The sequence below is a fragment of the Larus michahellis genome, chromosome 3 (genome assembly GCF_964199755.1).
Source record: "Larus michahellis chromosome 3, bLarMic1.1, whole genome shotgun sequence".
In the NCBI taxonomy this organism is placed as follows: domain Eukaryota; kingdom Metazoa; phylum Chordata; class Aves; order Charadriiformes; family Laridae; genus Larus; species Larus michahellis.
This window is the reverse complement of record NC_133898.1, coordinates 34740814-34760174: the sequence shown is the minus strand read 5'-3', so window position 1 is coordinate 34760174 and position 19361 is coordinate 34740814. Positions and strand designations below refer to the sequence as shown.

Here is a 19361-nt window from a genome sequence, read left to right as displayed (position 1 = left end):
TATTCTAAGGGTGCTGGTTACTTGCTGTAGATCACTGATCAGTGTATTGCGAAGTCAGTATCAAATTTTAGATGGCCATACAGAAATATGTAAGTTGTGAGTTTAAAGTCAATTCTCACGAACAGATGAAAACTCGAAGTAACTGAAGCCTAAGTTCATCATTTTTCCACTCCAATGCCTTCAGCTTGGCATAATATCATGAAACTGATATTCCCGTCACTGACTACTTTTAGTATGACGGACCTTAACAATCCACATTTTGACATTTTTCCTGTCATGTCTGCACAATACCTTTTGGATGAAAGAACTGTAAGTGAACAGCTTTACTACACTTACAAGTCCAGCTGTTAAATTTACACTCATCAGGAAGCTCAAAAATGTAAATAATATCAAAAGACCCAACAGAATGCAGCTTCTTCACTGTGAACGGATGGCAGCGGGTACGTTGTGTCCTTCCTCCACTTCATTTGAGCTCCAAATACAATAAATAATGAATAATTTCGGCAAAGCAACTCTGAGTAGCTAAACTGACACCTCCTTTTAGTTTCTCCAGAACCTCTCTTCCCCAAATTCATAAAGCCTCAGTTGCTGCTGTTTGCCTGCATCAAATTTATCCCACCCAGGATCAATCCTGAAGCATAACATGTTAACCCCAAGCCATGTTAGCGTATCCGGTATAGTGATTCTGTGGCTTTTGCAAAACCAGGGACAGCCTTGTGTAAAACACAGGCTAGTAGTTTGCCAAGCAGCCAACACCAATATAATCTCACTGTATCTGTTTTATAAACATGCTCAGGTGTTGGACTATCAGGCTCTGCTGCACTGCACAGCTGTTCCACAGCACACACCAGCTGCACTACTCCCTCTTCACACAACTCCAGCTGTAGGATCTTAAGCCTTTCTATAAAAAACTATCCCATCTACTGCTGGTAATAAAGACAGGGCCCTAAAAATGGAAAATCAAACATTCTGTTTCTTCAAATGAGTGATCCAAATCATCACCACATGATCATACAAGTTCCCTTTCCTCTCAATTTAGTGCATAAACAATCTAACAACAAATACTTCAACTTTTACACTTTGCCTGCTCTTGCCTGCTACCATATTAACTACAGGTATGGGATTATAAATGATATACAGAATTATGAGTTAGGATGACAGCTTTCAAAAGTGCTCAAAACTAATCGTTCTACATTTCAAAGGGATCTGCACATCCAACTCTTCGGCTCCTTTGACAGCCTATGTATATCCATATACAGGTAGGCTAAATACCAGAGGCGCTCCAAGTACATGCATGCAACATGCCTCTAGATGGTAGCTTTTTCACTGTAACAGTAAAGCTGGTGCTGCCCCCAACTACTCATCCACAGAGGCAGCCCACCTTCACGCTCCTGACTCTGCTTTGACAGTTTGGAAGCCTGGTTTTATAGATCCATAGCTCTACAGAGAAAGCTCCGATGTCAAGAGCACAGCAAGACAGAGGCCCTGCACTTCTGTTTGTTTGCTGCATCCCCACAATAAAGATGTTGCAGAATTAAAACAGCATAAATAAATAAATTTAAAAAAAAACCAAACATAAATCCAATAGCCTGCAAAAGCTATGCTACAAGAAGGAAATAGAAATGGTTATTGTCAGAATCCTTATTTTAGAAAAGGAGAGTAAAAAGAGTGATTGACAGATGAGGAAGAAGCTGCAAGACAGAAACAAAGCCTAGGTCTCAGCCCCAGTCTCCCCTCTATAAATATGAGGATACCGATACCCCCGTTGCGAAATTTTGAGATTAAAACCGTAATGTTTCTGACATACTTCTGGGTGACATGGAGGGATACAGTTTCTCCATCCATGACACTTCCTTTTAGGAATGTTGTGACGATGACTATGCTCAAGATTCTCCAGACTCAGATATTTTGCTAATGAATTTCATTACTACCCCAGACAGATAAGATCTATGTATCACTACATGTAAGTCTAAAGCAGACAAAGGCCTCTTCTGGAACCACTGATATAAAAAGCTGGGTTATTCATTTTATGAGAAGACTTTACACCTGAATTATGAGTGAATGCCAACCCCCTCATTTCCCATTACTGCCATCCTCATTTGTTTGAAGGAATTATGTGAATGGAAATAAAGGCAAAAATTACAGAGGAAAGAGGAGATAACGTGTTATATCACAAGTAGATGCAGGACAACTAAGTATGTAAAAACTTGTCTGACCAGTTCACAGCATGCAAGATTATGATGAAGTTATTACACATTATCTCATGGCTCATGAAAACTTCAGACCATAAAGCAATCAGAATCAGGAACACTTTGTGCACTGTGAAAATTAATTCACCAACTTCACCTGTTACCACAAACACTAAGGAAAACCAAGCAATACTGATGACAGCCATTTTTATGTTGTGACCTGTTATGACATTTTGAAACTTTTATTTAAATAAAGCCTGCTGCAAATATGATCTTCCTTATTTGTATAATCTGGTCTATGACAAAGTGGCTTCACTTTGTTGACCATTCATCTTATTACATGTTTCTTGGTTTGGCACACAACCTAAGCTTCAGCCTCTGTCTCTGCTTACTCATGTGAATAAAAACACTCTCCCTTAACTACTCAGTTAGACAACCACTGCTTCACCAAGGGCCACTAACTACATTTTTTAAATTTGCAGTAACACAACATTTATTGCTTTTGCATAATTCTGTTCTGAAAAGTATAGATTTGTATACTGTTATGCATGTTCTATGGCTTTTGCATATCAATTCTATCTTGATACACAGGTACAAAACATTCATAGATCTTATGATGCAGTTTATGACCTTATTATCCAAAACTGAGGCAATAAGTTTTACAATTTTACAGCACAAGCTCCTCCAGGAAGAAACTATGAATTTTTTGTTTCCGCACTACCTAACACATAGTGAGCATTGTCAAAGAGAAAGTAATAATTCCTACAGTCAAAACTGTCACCCTGCCAGAATGTATGCATCCACGTTCTGAGAAGGTTTCAGCACTTCACTCCTGTCTTACTGAGGATATCACTAGCATCAAGTACATTTTCATAGGTGCATAAAACGTCTCCAAGACTTCACATTATTTGCATTGTAAAGTTGATTAACGGTGCATAAAGCTTATATACAGGGGTTCTGCAGACCGGCACATGGCTGCTGGGAAGCAGCTTTCACTTGCTAGCCTGCAAACAGGGTGCAGGGCTGATTCACAGCTGCTGGAAGAGCTGCAAACTTTTGGCTGCTCTGCAAAACATTCAGCCTGTAATTTGTCTTACTGATCACTGCCACAATTACGCCCAGGTCCCAAACTGAAGAAGCCCATACAGTCCAGTGGGAGACTGCTTTAGGAGAAGACGCTTCACCAGACCTGCCCCCATTTCTCACTCTGCCTTCCTTGCATTTCAGTCGGATGTTATTTTGACCTCGATCTTCCAGAAACAGCAAAAAAGACAAAATGACATTCTCACACTTCACATCTGATTTTAAATCTGATTTAAAAAAACTGTAAACTTTGGATTACGCTAAGGATTTTGAAAGCTGTATGGTATTAATAACACTGATATAGCAAAACAGTGCTTGGCTGGAGAGAACACACATTTTAAACAAAATAGAACAGTTGGAACATGTTAGAGGCTGTCAGTTTGATGTCCAGAGTACATTCAAACAAGGCTAAAGATCAGTTGCATTTTATTTGTTCAAATATCCAATGATTTACTGTTGGTTTATTAATGAAGTATCAGTCAGAAAAAAAAAAGTTAAGGTTTTGGGTTTGTGTTTTTTTTTTTACTTTAAAAATGCTCTGAACAATTCCACTTGTAAGAAAGCACGTATGTAACAAACCAAAAAGAAGGCTCAGTAGTCAGAACTAACCGTTCTGACCAACGCATTTACAAGCAGCTCACAATGCATTCACAAACTCATTCAGAAACAGATAAGACACTGAAATAACCACTGATGAAAAGGCAGCTGGGTAACACTTTCAAAAGACTGCTGAATCAGGAGCCTAAATTTTTCATGTGACTTCCACATATTCTGAAAAATACATGAAGCGCAATATTAAACACAGAAGGAATTCAATTGATGGTATGTAACTACCTGCCTCCCTAACTCAGCCAGTAGCACAGAGGAATCACTATGTATGCAACTAACTGATACATGTACTATCAACAGTTTCAGCAACAGTTTCAACCCCTCAAAGAAATTCCCATTAAAATCAATATAGGAACATCAGCTTTGAGTAGGTGTGCAAGACAACTTATGCCCTCCGTCATTAGTGTATGGCAAATGCTACAGACTTAAACTTCTTTTGTATTTCTTTAAGGTATATTGGGTTTTGCTTACTCACACACTTACTTATCAACAAAACCAACACAGAAAATTTTTTGCTTTTTGCACTGCACTGGGCTATGACATACGGAGGTCAACCATACCCGATCTATTTTTCTATATCATACTACTGCTGTACAGTGAACACCTTTCAAAAAGGGATCAGGACCTGTTGTGGTTTAACCCCGGGCAGTAACTAGGACCACACAGCCGTTCACTCACTCTCCCCCCGAGTACGGTAGGGAGAAGAGGGAGAAAAAGGAGGAAAAAAAAGCCTTGTGTGTTGAGATAAAGACAGTTTAATAGAACTGTAACAGAAGGGGAAAAATGGTAAAAGAATACACAAAATGAGTGATGCAATACAATTGCTCTCACCACACAATGATGGACTGCCCAGCCCATCCTGAGCAGCGATCGTGGATTCCTGCCCCCCGACCAACCCCCCTTTATATACTGAGCATGACGTCTATGGTATGGAATATTCCTTTGGCCATCTTGTCCTGTCTATGCTCCCTCCCAGCTTCTATGGGAAGCTGAAGAAGTCCTTGACCTAATATAAGCATTACCTAGCGACAACTAAAACAGTATGTATTATCAACGTTATTCTCACACTAAATCCAAAATACAGCAGCTAATAGGAAGAAAGTGAACTACCCCAGCTGAAACCAGGACAGGACCCCACAGCCATACTAGATGATATATACAAGAAGGTAATATGATATCCCCTGCCCAAGGCATCCTGCAACAAACAGCAAAGCAAACACCAAGAATGAGCATGAACTGGCAAGAATGGAGCACCTAAAGAGATCATAGGAACTTGTCTATATCATGGTGTCTGGGCTGCTAATGCACCATGGAATTGTTAGAAATCAGTTTAGCTGAATTTGTATTTTAAAACCTTTTACATGGCCTTATAAAAAATGCACATGCAAATCTACCTGCTAAATATGACCACTAAACCAATATTCTTTTTCAAGTAATGGGCTTTACTATATGTGTGTATATATATAAATAAATGAAGTGTTGCACAAAGGTCACCAGAAAGAGCTACAAGGTTTTGCTCTTTAGGTGGAAAGTACTGTCACTTGCTTCTGATGCAATCAATGGCTTACGTTTCTGCAAAATCATTGCGAGAGGTTAATAAAACTCTTCTTTCCCCCTCTCAGAACCTTGACACTGATCTGAGAACTTGCTGGCACAAAGAGTAAAGGTGTGGAATAAAACTTAACAAAGCTTATCTCAGCACAGTGACATTAGTAGATAAGATTAACCCTATATATCATGTCTGTATTTGATTATTGCACTGGTAGTGCTCTAACACAGCTATTGATAAAGAAAAAAGCTCAAATGTAATAATATAGTTAATACCAGCTTTCATGGAATTACACAGAAAAATCCTATAGTTCCCTAAAACTGGGGGATCTCAGATATTCTTAAAGCTATATGGGATACTTAGAAATAACCATGGACTAGATCATAAGGGCTGTACCTCTAAACCTGTCAACTCCTTGAGGAGAAACACCACATCATGCAAAGTATCAGGATCACCAAATATCTCCAGCAAAATTTGCACTGTTGCCTCTCCCCTTGAGATTTGAGTCAGAGACACCAAGCAAAGCTGAACTGATAGGCAGCTACTAAGCCACTGCTAGAGCCTTTCACACTGGTAAGCATTTTCCTATTATTTCTTTTGGCTTCCCCAATCTGCCTGTTTTGACTTGTGCTTGAACTGTAATTTTTTGAAGACAGAAACCATAATTTTGCTTTATATTAAAAAAACCCAACCAAACAAACCACAGACACACACACCCCTCCCCAAACAATACTAGGTATTTTCTGTCATTAGGAGTCCCTGAAAATCCCAACAGTCAGCACCACGTAAAATTTTACAATAGTGTTTCCATTGCTTGGAAGAATCTAGTTTTCAGGGACAGATCATGTTCCTTCAACACCCCACTGACTCTGTTAAAATCAGACAATTTTGCTTGAAGTTCAAAGCTACCATATTACGCTTCCTCCTTCAACCACTTCTGTAGTATACCTAACTGGAAACTCAGTGCTTCACTTCTGATCAACGATAACTGCTCCGATGGCCACTAGTCTGATCACTTAGTTCCCTGCTACTTGCTGAGAAGCACAGTAGTGACATGCTCTGGATGAGAGCAGCTGGGCAAACCCCATAGAGCATCATGTACTGAAGATGCTTCTGAGTCCTATTGACATGAGCAGCTCACTGGTCCACCAGAGTAATAGTAACAAAAAGAGGGAAGGAGATGGAGTGGTGGGAATAACAGCAATATGGATACGTGGGAAGTAATAACAAGAAAAATGAACAAAAACTTAAAACAGACAGCCAGGACTTGAGGACAAGGTGACAGTAGTGGATTAAGAAGAAAAGAAGTGGGCCACGAGGTCAAATGTTCAAGAGGTGTCAAGGCACTATCCGGTTATAAGGAAGGAAAAGGCAAGGAAACTCAGAGGGAAAGAAAAAAAAAATATTCCTCAACAAATCCAACTAGAGCCATGTAAGAATGAGAACAAAGTGGACATAGCATGAGTGACCTTTAGCCTTTCCTTTTCCAACACATTCTTAGACTTTGTTTTCAAAGACCATGGATCAATCTCACCTTGAAATAAAGGGAAGTTGACAGATGCTGCAAAGACTTACGCAATGAGTAGATATGGTCCCAGCAAGAAAACTGTACTTGCAATAGGCCTCTGTAGAGATCTATAGCAGGACATTTCATTCATGTAGCCTGATAGCATTGCCAACATCGAAATATTATGTAATCCTGTAAAGGTCACCCTATCATTCCTTGACCATCTCGAAGCCAGAACAGATAAAGAAAGATGGAGAATTGGCAGCATGAAGACAGAACAGATGATGAAGAGGAAACTGAAAGAAAACAAAGAAGGAGAAAACACTACCATTTTGCTGACTTCTAATCTGTTAAACAAAGCAAATTGCAACCATTTCCTCAACACCTATGCAGACTATGTATCACTCTTCCCTTCATGTGTTCATCACCATTACATCTGCTTCATGGCTACCATGTCACTATCTAAAGATGCTTACAAATATTAACATTGACAAAGCCACATATTTTTTAATGACATTAAAAAAGGCCAAGGTACCAAAGAATTAAGAGCTCTAAAATGCCTAAGAAACCCTGGTCCCCCATGCTAAGAGGCTTGATATGTATTTATATGGTAAAGTACTGAAAGATAGTAAGTTGGAAACACTGAGTTTGCCTACTCTTCATTTTAGATACAGATATAAAATGGGGGCTAACTGTTCAAACAATGCAGACGTGAAATTTATTTGGTAACATCTAGCCATTATTCACACTTTTTTGTTCCGGCCTGTGATGAAATTGCCCAGCAGGACACCAGAAACAACCAAACTGATTCTATTGTCTAGAACAATTAAATCAGCTCAAGTTAGCCAATATAAGGCAGAAATGGCTGCCTGCAAGCCTCCGATGGAATCAAGCTTTGCCTTTTTTAATTCTAAAAGCAATGGTCTTTCTTCACTTCTGTTCTTCAACAATTCAAGCGCTACAGAGTTCAGTAGTGGAAAAACTCTTAGAACTGTGTAGCATTTCTCTAACACTGCTTCCAATAAAATAAACGTTAAAATTCCTATTAGATTTAATGGGAATGTGCCAATATCACTAGGTTTTTTAGCTGTGATATTCAGAAATATGAGAAATCTTGGCTTCTGTAACTTCTGTTAAATCACAGAAATGATAATTTAAGATTTTTTCACTCTTAGAGCAATGTAAGTTAGAGGACACTCAGAAATCAACTTTACTAGCAATTCAAGCTACCGACTATGAATAATGATCAGAGTAGATAATAATTCTGCAGATGTTCTTACATCATATTAATTTGCATTTTGCTTTACTAAAATATAGTGCAAAGTACATAACTGCCCTTAAAGTTACCCAATCTCCAGAATTATTTATTAGCTTTACAGTTGAAGTTTCATATTAATATTGCCGAATATATGTTTCAAATCTTCTAGTGACTGCCTGCCAAATAGGAAAGCAGTCGCTTACAGATGCAAGGTTAAAACTTCTTGTCAGCCTTCAGCAATGACCGCTTTACTCACAAATGGTAGAAACTCCTGTAACTGCCACAATTTGCATGATTCACAAGGGCATGCAAAATATCCCCATTCTTCACATCTTGCTCTGTCTAGCTTCTGCGAGAGACAAAAGGGTTTGTTTAGTGTGTGTCCCCCCCCAACTGGCAGCTTTCCAAGCTGTCTTTGGACTTCTGATTTTATTCCACATCCAGATAGTCCCAGCTCTACCTTTCCACATGGATGGAGGGAAAGTCTCTTCTCAGTCCTCTCTGACCACAGATTTCCCATTACTTGCATAACCCATCGTTTCCAAAATCTCTCTTACCATGAACTGTAGATGTCTTCCTCTTATAGTCTAATAACTGTGGTGAGGGAAAGGGGCTTAAGCCCGTACTGGGTAAAGCAAAACTGAATCCAACCAGCCAATTACAGGCAGAAAGACTCTCACCTCTAATTTTTTTTTTATAAATTGTATTCACAGCCTCCCTTCAAAATCTGAAAATGCCTCAAAAGTTCATTTTAAGGGAAGTTTAGTTAGGGAGTGGAAACTAATCGCACTTAGATGCCAAGTCCTACAATTACAACTTAAATCAAATCCTCATTTCGGCAGTATTTAAAGAATTCTGGATAGGGAGGGCAGAGATTTAGTTTTGATGTCCGAGGAAAGCAGAAACCAGGCTTCCATGTGCAAGATTTGGAGAAGAATAATAAATCAGTAAGAATAAAATGAAAGTAAAGGATGTTGTTAAATGTTATTTATTCTCAGTTTTCATTTGGAACACAGGCCCCAGTTGAGGAAAGAATTTAAACACATGCCTGCATGAAATGCAGTGAACCCAGCGAACCCAGTGAGATCAGTGGTTTACTCACAACCATGAAGTTCTGCACAGTGTCTATGGAACCGCCTGAGCTGGAATAATGATACTCACTGCCTAAAAACTGACGCAAGAAGGACATGTAGGAATCCTTTTCACCCCACTTGGATGTTTCTTAACTCCAGGTTTGAACTAGTAACTATGAACTGGACTCTGTTACCGGTAACTTTGTTATAAAAAAATCCTTTCTGCAGAGTTCAGTAGAATTGATTTCACTACTTGGAACTTCATAGCAGTATAGGTATTGGTATTAGCAACAGTAGGATGAGATTCTGATCAGTCGTGGGATCAACTCCTGACCTACATGTATCATAATTCAGTGCTAAGTGAAATGCATGCTTTACTACACACTTCTCATGCCCTGAGCAATTTTTTCACATCTGAAGTGAGACTTCAAAAGCTATACACTGAGCAAAGCAGGCCAAAAAACCCTCAAAAAATCAGGTCAGTGAGCAACATACGGCCTTCAGCTAGTCAATTTGCCTATGCCAGATCATCCCTGTCTCCTACATGGGCAGCTTTCTGCTGTTGCCAAAAAGGCAGCTGGAGTATGTGGGGCAGCAGCAACTATTCATTACCCTCCTCCAGGTTTCTCTCCATGCCTCATCTCTTCTTTCCCCACTTTGCTCTTTCCCTCTCCCTGCAGTAGCAACCGCAGAGGCAGCTTTTTCCCCCTCTGTGGCTTCTCAGCAGGCTGGGAAGCACTTCAGGTAAGCAGGAGCTGTTAGGAGAGAACATTTCTAGCAGGGAGTAGGAGTAGATTTATGCAGCTGTAGAAAGGGATTGATACTGAGATAGTGGGTGAGCTGCGTGGTGACTGTACCACATCCCCAGCAGAGAGGGAAAAGAGGAGGCACAGGAGGGAGACACGCTGGGGGAGAAGGCAAGGAAGACCCCTACCTGTACAAAGTGCTCTCCAAAATCTTCCATCTCCTCCTGACAAGTACCTACCCTCACGATTACGCCCAGTCCCTGTGAAACTCTGATGATCCCCTGCAGCTCACTCACCTTCGCCCCCCAAATCTGACAGACCTTGCTCAATGACAGCCTTGTCGTGCAAAAGCCTATCAAACAGGACAGCAATTTCCCTTTTATTTCAACAAATACTCTTCTGACAACAATGGTTTTCAGCAGCCCATGAACCACAGTTTAGATGAGATGTAAAGCTTTTACAAGCAAAATCCTAGGCCTTTCAACACCATCAGCACAGATATCTAAGTTTAGCCAGTAGATGAAAATAAAAATGAAAACATGCTACAACCACACTCTGATAGCCCAATGCCACTCTTCAGCAGCATATGGCACAAGCAGAGGTTAACCTGCAGGGTGACCTGCACTAAAATGACCACAGTTCCACTCTGACTGCCAGCTACAACAGTTCACCTGCTGACTGAAAGGAGTTCCCACTTCAGCAACAGAAATGGCATTTAAAAAAAAAAAAAACAAAACCCAAACAAAAAGAAAAACTCTGACAAGCACCTATGCAGTCTTTCCAGTTAATTCCGATCACAGGCATGGGAAGGAGACAGTTCTACTTCTCACATCCATGGACAGTTCACTGGTCCAAGGACTCGGAAGACTTTTAATCCCTCCCCTGCTATTGCCTTCCTGGGTGAACGTAGGCACCTACTTCTCAATTCCTCAAAGAGAAGAAGGAATATCGACCTTTCTCTAAAGTGCTTTCTGATTTTCTAACATATGACATACTTGTTACTGTTATTTCTCTTATGAGAGGTGGGCATCATGACATTCACAGTGCCATTAACCTAGGTGTCTAACTTTATGAGCTGCAACTTAAAAGACCTAGCCTTTCCAATAGGAAAACGTCTTCAATAGTACACTGTAAGCATGATGTAAAAATACATAAACCAACAGTTCAACAAATATGTAAAACAGTGTACCTCTTCTCCACGCCATTTCCCATAACTCATCATCAACTTGTTATTGAGATATTATACTCATCCATAACAAACTTGCTTTATGCAATGGTGGCCCAGTTGCATGACTAACTTCACATAGATAAAATAGAAATATGAAAGGATGCTTTTAAAAGAAGTATGATGTTTTAAATTTAGATCTTAAGAAGCAACACTGAAGAGAAAAAAAAAATAGATATGAAAGATATTTAGGACTAGCAAAGAAAAGCTCACTTAAATCCATGAGGTTTTTTTCCTGACAGTGTCAGGGATTTTTTTAAGACAGCAGAATATTAAACTTGTTTCATTAACCTAAATATAGCTGTAAAATATTTTCAGTGGAAGTACAGGCTTTTCTTGCTAAACGTTGTGATGTCCTGACTGATTTAGTGAGTTCTGCTACTTAGCCCACAAAAGGATTTCTTAGGACGACCCAGTAAGTTTTCTCATGTAGAGCCGGGCTAATGACTAAGACCCTCAGATGGAGTCTTTGGCACAGGTCCAATCACACTGATTTCATCTATCATCAACTCTGGAAAGTGGACTTGAACTCAGAACCCATACTACCAATCATCCAAACACACAAACATTGATCCTGCTAATTCACAGGAGTGTTACCACAAGGCTAAATATCAACAGAATTTTCCTTCCCAATCTCAATTCTACTGATTAAAACGTAGGCCCATTACCAACTGAAGCGCAACGTTTACATGTGCCACATGTAAGAAAGCTAACAACATACTTCATTATTACCTGAATTATCTAACTCAAAAAAATATAACCACGGCTTTCATGTTAATAGTTTGTTTTTCAGTCAGAACTTGCAGGTTGTTTATTGTTCTGTATTTCGTATTTTTCAAAGTGTAAGTTCACCAACATCCTCTTGAATACTCCGTGCCATTCTGTATAACATTTTATGTGCTTAGAGAAAAGCCTGTAATGTCATAAATCCAAAGCTCTCTTTAAAACTGCAGTGTAGCCACGACTAAAAGAATCTGCAAAACTGACACTTTTACGGTGCTACGTCAGTATTGATGCACCACTGGAAAAGCAGACATCTTTTAAATTGTCACTATACCTTTTTTAGAAACCCAAACAAATACTTTAATGTTGATCTTTAAAACAAAAAAAAAAGTATCTATTTTGTTAACGGCTTCCATACAATAAAATCTGAACCACTATTTTAGGCCACAACTTTGATTTTTTTTTTTTTAAATATATATATTCAGGGACAATCCATATAATAAGCTTAAAAATAATTTTTGCAACTGCTGGATACTCTGTAGATAAAAGGAACCAGGATTTTGCATATTTATCTGACTTGTCCTAATACAATAGACACTATCATGATTTCGAGCTTTGTACTTGTTTATCATTAGTGTTTCCACTGTAACCATGGCATCAGTATATACAGGCTTAACAGTGAGAAAAATACCCAGTATTTTCCTAAAAAACTCATCTCTTAGAAAAAATACAAGGATTTGCACAACGGCAAAACCCAATCAAAGTAGGTGAGCTGGCTAAAAAGAGAAACAGTTTCTTTTTTGGGGAAAAGAAACAAAACCATTATTTCTTTGCAAGTCTTTTTTGCATTTTGGACTTCTGACAAGAACCTAGAAATATATTACAGGATAAGTAACATAACCTTGACCCTAGTGCAGATATTATAAAACAAATATTGAAATTTCCTTACAAAAATACATACTGTATTATATGAGATGGAAAGCATTAAAGCTATTAATATATTGACAAGAGCTGTTCTCAGCACACGAGCATTTTCTCAAACCTATTTAAATAGTGACAGTCCAGTCCTGCAAGAACTGTTGCATCATTCTGAAGGTAAAGAGGGGCAGCAGTGCAATTACACCAAACACACTGAACAACTGTGTGGTACCGAGTTCACACTTTCAGGATTGCTTAAAGGGAAACCCTCAGAATGGCATAAGAAGATTTATGGTCTCACAGAGTGTTTCTTAGGTTGCATTTATTTGATATTGCAGGCAGTAAGGAGGAATGGGTTCCTGTGACTGCTGCTTTTCATTTGCTTATTTTAAGTTGGGAAAGAGCACTACAAAAGTATCTGTCTTTAATGCCAAGAGTGAATTGAAGGAATTAGTCCTCTCATTAAACAGAAGAAATTGACTGTATCATACCAGCAGATCTTAGCCTAATGTTGGTTTAGGCCACGTGCACCTTCTGTGTACTGTGAAACCCATTCATTTCATAGGCAACTTCTCTTTTTCAGATTTTAATATAGACTCCAGACACTGATTAAGATACCAATAAATCTATTTACTTCACTATGGACTCTATAGAGATGTCATGGCCACAGGCCTTATTTTAACTCAGTGAAATCAGACAAAAAACCAGCGTGACTTTGTAAGAGCTTGTTCTCTGAAGGTCCCTATCTATTAACAATCCAATAAACACATCACAATTATAGTGACACATTCAGTAAATGGGAAAATTTTGGAAAGGGTAAAGCACAATCCTGTAAACACTTGCCTCCTCACCAATTCTAACTCTGATACAGGGAGGGTGGTGTACACTGTGTATTATATGTACCACACAAACACAATCCACACTGTGAGGATTTACTGCACAAAACCGAGGTAAGTGATGCTTCAGAAGCTGCATTATATTGAGCTGACCAGTTATGATCCACTGCCATGTCCTCAATCCTGTCACATCAACAGACAACAAGCATAGTCACTCCCCCGTCTCCTCCCACCCAGTGAACGCTGGACAGCAATGAATCCTGGTGCAATAAAACACAGCATTTATCTGATTCAGCTATGTAGTTCCTCCCAGATCGTGCTTACAATGGGCCTCAATCTGTTAAATTCCACTATTTATCTAGGGAACGTGTTTGCATGTTGGACTTCACCTTAAAAAATCAGAGCCAGGACATACCCCAGCACACCAGCCCCACCAAAATTCAAACTTGGCATCTGCAACCTGCAAGGTCCTTCCAGATTTGGCGACAAACTCGCAACGTGTACCATACACGAAAAGAACATATGAAATTATTATTCTCTCACTAAAAACCTGTGACGATGTTCTCATCCCACTGGTCTCAAAAATGAAACCCCCCTTGATTTCAGGAGAACCACAACTGGATTATCATTCAATCCAGGTAAAAGACATCTGCAATAGTGCTGCATTTGTCTTTTCATGAGTTGGCTATTTTTCCTCTCCCTATCACCCAGTTTTACCATCCGAGCTTACTAATGCGTAGCTTTTTAGAGCATCAGAATAATCTAGATCCTAATTATCACAATGTAACATATGTATCAGAGGTAAAAAATATTTTAAAGTTGTAAACATAGAAGTTTAACAGTAAAGTTATTCAGCATAAATACAGCCTAATTCTTTCACGCCTTTCCATCATTCTGACATCTCTTTATACCACTGCATTAAGTAAAGAAGACCCAAAGAATACATGAAACTCAGAGCTATTAACTCTCGCTATTTTTACTTTGGTCCTGGGTTCTTTGTCTCTTTGCCAAAGAAATACTGCCCTGACTACTATCCTTGACCATAACAAATAAATACATAAAAATATGAGCATACACATTTCAGATGGCTGGTCAAGCAGGGCACATTTAAAATGAGAAGACAGCTACTTTTGTTTTATTATATATCGTATTTAAAATATATAACTTTTAACTGTTTACCTGCAGAAATGTGAAATGTGCACATTCATGTTTCCTGTGGGGTTTTTTTTTTGTTTGTTTGTTTGATATTTCCATGTTAAATCACAGTACCTGAGGATGTCAGATCAAGGATTTTCCAGCTTTTTTTGTACTCCCACTGAGGCATGTTAGCCTCTGGGTCTTTTAAGATGTTGTAGCTGTTAGATACATTGTTCATATAGGCAATAGAATTTGTCTAGTTGGGGCCAAAATCCCAGGACCCTTTTATCAGTTTCAGGTATTCAAGAAGAATTGTATTAGCTCTATGCATAAAGGTGTAGATCATCTGGGGGAAGGAAGGAGGAGCATCAGTGTTGATGCAGTGAGCTTTCAAGTGATACGAAGACCCTGAAGTGGCTCGTATCAGAGGTCAGGTCTGCATTTTTAAGGCTTGTCATTGCCAGGCTGACCAACAGCGTTCACACTGAAATTATGAACTCGGTCTAAATGCTGGATCTGGGTTTTGCGGTAATGTTCTGTTTGGATGCATTTGGTTAGGGTTTTTCAAACACAATAAGATAAGCAGACTTGTATTTATGTAACGTAATTTCAGAAACTGACGTGGTAATTATGCATCTCTTACTTAGATTCAGCATATTTTTCTTTCCTCCCGTGCCTGTAGACCACATGCATTAGATATACAGTAACCATGACTATCTCAGTATAACAAAGCGTGGAAATAATGAAAAGCCTCCAGAGCCATTACATGCCCTTGGCAACCTAGCTCTGCAAGACAGATGTTGCATCCAGAGCCATGCCACTGAAAATCATATGTACATGTATGTATCTACAGCGCAAACACTTACCCAGTCCTCGAAGTGGCGGCTCCCGTTCTGCAGCAAGTCCTCAAACTGTATAGTGCAGTTAGCTACAAAATCGTCGTACCCGATGGGGGCATCATGGAAAACAGCCATCTCTATCTTCCTGCCATTACAAACGTCGGTGACAAATTCATCGTTCCAAGCAGGACTGTTGGTCTTTTGCTTGGTTGAGGTCTGCCCGATCCTGGAGTCGTCCACATTGAGGGCTATGTACGGGTCCAGCAAAAAGGTCTGTGGCCTGGGACCCACCGCATGCCTCAGAGACCACGCCGTGGGTTTCAGATTCACCGCCTCGCAGATCTTGATTTTCAGCAAGCCATTAAAAACCACCATGGCTGGATGGCTGCACTTTTCCCGGGATTAAACACTCGCACAACGCACTCGCACCGGGAGGGAGGGAGGAAGGTCTCGCCAATAAATAGGAGGGCAGGTCTGGGAGCGGGGGAGCAGGATACAGTGCGGGTCTCTTCGCCTTGCTGCTGCTGCCGCTGTTACCTTTGATTATTTAGCCTTTGCTCTTGCGACACCCAGTGAATACATTTATTTTCTTGCCCGTGTTTCTAACGGAAAACAAGGGAGGGGGGCCGCCGGGGAAGGGGAGGCGTCCGCGGCTGCAGAAACCCCCGAATGCAATCAAAACCCGAGCATAATCAACCCCTGGGGCGAGCAAGAGCCTTCTCCCTTCACCTAGACCATAATCCTGGATCAGGCTTTGCAAGAGGAGGCAGAGCCGCGATCCCAGGCTCCCGCACACGCCAGTCCTGCCCGTGCCGCCGCACAACAATACACACACACGCACACTCACTCACTCACACACACACACACACGCAAATCAGAAACACCGGCCGACCCACCAGCCCTGCCTACTGCACAGCCTCCGCTCAGCAAACATCCACCCGGGGACCTTCCATCCGCGACGGAGCCCGAAGCCGCCCGTCCTGCGCCGCCTCCTCCTCCCCCTCCGCCGCCGCCAAGGCCGAAGACCCAGCGGAGCGACCCCCGCGCATGGGGTGTCGGAGGGGGGACTGGGAGGGGGAGCGACGGCAGCGGAGCAGGGCCCCGCGGGTCTCGGCGGGCTCCGGCTTGGGCGGCCGCCGCCCTGGCGATGGGCAGAGCCGCCGCCGCCGCCTCCTCCTCCTCCTCCTCCCGCCGGCCGCCCCCCGCCCGCCTCCCTCCCTCCCTCCCTCCCGCTCGCCGGCCGCCTCCCTCCCTCCCTCCGCTCCTCTCCTCTCCGCGCCGCCGCCGCGCCCCGCAGCCCCAGCCCGCCTGCCGGTGCCGCTCCGCCGCTCGCTCCAGCGCAGGAAATGCGCAAAAGACGTCAGTGTGTGTGTGTGGTGCGAGTGTGCGGAGGCAGCCCCGGCCCTGCGGGGGTGTGAGTGTGTGTGTGTGAGAGTGTGTGTAGAAAGTTTTGCCTCTCGGGGGAGCAACGCGGCCGCCGCCACCGGCTGGGAAACCGCCGGGGCCGCTGCTCCCGCGGGCCGCCGCTCCTCCGCGGGGGGCCTCTGCCTGCCTGCCTTCCTCCTCCCTCCCCTTCCTCCTCCTCCTCCTCTTCTTCTTCGCAGGATAAAGTGTTGAACCGAGTGTGGAAACCCCCCCCCTCCCGCCCCGTGTTAACGTGCGCGATCACCGAGGTCCTGCCCCCGGCCGCCGCGCGGCGCTGCCGTTAACCGCCACGGCCGCTTCCAGCGCGCCTGGCGGCGGCGGCGACAGAAGGTGGGGGGTGGGAAGGCCCCTTCCCACAGGGCCCTTCCCGCTCTCCTCTGCCTGACAGCGCCGCCCCCGGGACCCCTCCGCTGCGCCCGACGGGCAACCAGCCCGCCGAGCGCCGGCCCTGCCGCCTGACAGAGCCGAGCCCCGGCCCGCGCCGCCAACCGCCACCCCCCCGGCCCCGCGGCCCCCGCCTGCCCGCCCGCCGCCGCGGCGGCAGAGACACCGCTACGTCAGCGGGGGCCGGGCCGGGCCGGACCGGAGGAAGAGTTTCCCCGCGGTGTGCGAGCGCCGGGAAGTGCCGTCCGCCGCCAGGGGAAGCGGCCTCGCCGGGCCCGCCCCGACCGGCCCGCGGCCGCCCTTCCCCCGGCCGGGAGAGGCGGCCTGGCTTGGCCCGGCCCGGGGAGGGGGGGTGGCAGAAAGCGCCTCTGGAACGGCTGTCACCCCGTGGCGGTGGGTGGCCGCCAGCCCCTTTGTCTGTTGCGGGTCACCTGGCCCGGAGGAGCCGGTCAGAGCTCGCCCCACCTCAGCCCCTCGTTGCCCAGCGCCTCCCCGCTGGCCCCGGCTGAGGGAGGGCACCGCGGGGCGCCGGCCGCCACTGCCCGACAAAGGTACTGAAATGGGGGAAAAAAAATTCTTCCGAAAGGGCAAAAGGGTGTTCTCACTATGTGACTGAACGTTATCTACATGTCATGTCAGATTTCAGTCATTTTCATGACCGTGGTACCACAATACTGTATTAAATAACTGGGAAACTGCGTAGCCTGGCTTTCCTCCTCCTCGGAGCAAACATACTCAGGATCTAGATGGTTTCCTTTGGTGAAAACCACTACTGCCGTATTTATTTTTAGTTACTGATTTTGCCAGTCTTTTGTGAGAAAGTCACTGGAAAAGGGCTGGGCTTTGCCCTTCGATGGGATTTGAATTCACTGTAACTCCACAGGAGGAACGGAGGGCCAGCTGTGGCACCCAGGAGGGCGGCCGCGGTTCTTCGAAGGCTCAGGCCATGTAAAAAAAAGAGAAACTCAATTGCATGGATCCAGTTGAGTAAGGATATAAAAGATGAGCACCCAGTCCTTGATCTGGACCTGATTTTCCTGACTGGAGAGCAAAGAACAGGTGATTATGGATTTCTACGGGTAATGGCGCAGGAGGCAGGTGTTATATTTGGAGCTGATGAAATAGCTCCAGTCTGTGCTTCCAGAGTAGTTTCCAGATAGAAGATACTGAAGCTAATGAAGCCTAAGGGTCAAGAGAGCATTCGCGTCAATGGAAGAAAGACTTTTTGCTGCCTCTTGCCACTCAATCTACTAGTCAAAGTAGAAGTATAGTAAAATCTCCATGTTCATTATCATCTTGATAGTCCCCAAGCAGAATCCTTTGATACAAAGCTGTGATATGGAGCCAATTACAGGAAATGTCTTCCTTTGCAATTCAGCCTTTGCTGGGCTCACGGCAGCCGTGATACATCTATCGCGTTATTTCTGTAAAGGACTGTACTTGCAGGCCCTGCTAGAAATACGAGAATCACCTACTCTTTTCCTCCCACCCCCATTCACAGCCTAGCACTTACAGTACTATATATTAAGCTATATGGTCTTACATTAGTGTGTCAGAAGGAACTCAATAATCAAACCTTTCTTCTGGATGTGTTTGTGCTGTTTCTGGATAACAGTAATGTAAACAATATGCTCAATTTCCTTAGATATTGGAAAACATACAAGCCAAACTGATACATTGTTTAATTTTTTCTGTTTATTTTTAAGAGGCCTGCAACTGCATGTATTCCAAATGCCCAAGGTAAGATTTAAGTAAACACAGTCTCCATGGTGAGTTTAATGACCTAGCATCTCTGTGAGATCACACACACGTATTACAAAAGTCTGAATAAATACAGACAGTATTAATGCAGCATACAAT

At 42.9% G+C, this 19361-nt stretch overlaps 1 protein-coding gene across 2 annotated transcripts in view; it reads right to left on the bottom strand.

Annotated features, from left to right (window-relative positions):
* PRKCE (protein kinase C epsilon) overlaps window positions 1-16881 on the bottom strand; it is a 298319-nt gene extending 281438 nt beyond the window's left edge. For both annotated transcript variants that reach the window (XM_074579637.1, XM_074579639.1), the window contains exon 1: window positions 15720-16881. In XM_074579637.1, the coding sequence (XP_074435738.1) occupies window positions 15720-16067 (348 nt within the window). In that variant the 5' untranslated portion in view covers window positions 16068-16881. The remainder of the gene's footprint in view (window positions 1-15719) is intronic.
* Window positions 16882-19361: the final 2480 nt, after the last annotated feature.